This window comes from Haliaeetus leucocephalus, unplaced genomic scaffold, assembly GCF_000737465.1.
Source record: "Haliaeetus leucocephalus isolate CR32 unplaced genomic scaffold, Haliaeetus_leucocephalus-4.0 Scaffold339, whole genome shotgun sequence".
Lineage (NCBI taxonomy): Eukaryota > Metazoa > Chordata > Aves > Accipitriformes > Accipitridae > Haliaeetus > Haliaeetus leucocephalus.
The window spans coordinates 19,644,894-19,645,807 of NW_010972775.1; the positions used below are offsets into that span (position 1 = coordinate 19,644,894).

The following is a 914-nucleotide window of genomic DNA, read 5'->3' on the forward strand; positions in this document are numbered from 1 at the left end:
TCGCGGCGCTCAGAGCCCCGCGGCGAGGCGGCAGCTGCGCAGCGCCCGTCGCCCGGGGGCCACCGCGGCCCCGATCCCGCGTCCCGGGCAAGATGTGGCGGCGCTGGGAAGCGGGATGGGACGAGAAGAGGGAGCTGCAGGAGCTCAACTCCCGGCTGCGGGTCTTCGTGTCCCGCGTGCGGGACCTGGAGGAGGAGAACCGCTTTCTGGCGCGGGAGCTGGCGGAGCTGCGGGAGCAGGAGCTGATCGGGCTCCGGGTGCCCGAGCAGGAGCTGGCCTGGCTGCGCCTGCAGCTGGAGGAGCTGAGCCGGGCGAAGCTGGAGGCGGAGCGGGAGCGGGACGGGCTGCGGCGGGAGCTGGAGCAGCTGCAGCTGCTGGGCGCCGAGGTGCTGGCGATGCGGCGCCGCCTGGAGCCCGAGCTGGCCGGGCAGCGGGAGCTGCTGGAGCGGCTGCGGAGCGAGTGCGTCGCCCTGGAGGAGCTGCTGCTGCGGCTGCGGGCCGAGCACGGGCACCTGGCGGAGCGGCAGCGGCGGGAGGCGGTGGAGATGCGGGAGCTGCGGATGGACCTGGCCGCCTTGCCGCCCCCCTTGGCCGGGCTGAGCCTGGAGGAGCTGGAGGAGACCTACGAGATGCTGCTCGGCCAGAGCTGCCGGGAGACCCTGCTGCGCTACCAGGAGCAGATCCAGGTGCTGCAGGAGCAGGAGGCGCGGCGGGGCCGGGAGAGCCTGGAGCTCCTGCGGGAGGAGAGCCGGCAGTGCCGCCAGCACCTGGAGGACCTCCACCGCCAGGGCCAGGAGCTGTGCGGGCTCCGGGAGCGGCTGGAGCTGGAGCTGCTCGCCATGCAGGACCGCCACGGCGCCGAGGTGGAGGAGTACCAGGTGCGTGGCAGCGCCCCGCCGCCGCGTCGGGCGGGC

General features: G+C 75.3%; 1 protein-coding gene across 1 annotated transcript in view; it reads left to right on the forward strand.

Annotated features, from left to right (window-relative positions):
• Positions 1–15: 15 nt before the first annotated feature.
• SYNM (synemin, intermediate filament protein) overlaps positions 16–914 on the forward strand; it is a 23,017-nt gene continuing 22,118 nt past the window's right edge. The window contains exon 1 of the mRNA XM_010572028.1: positions 16–878. Within this exon, the coding sequence (XP_010570330.1) occupies positions 93–878 (786 nt within the window). The 5' untranslated portion in view covers positions 16–92. The remainder of the gene's footprint in view (positions 879–914) is intronic.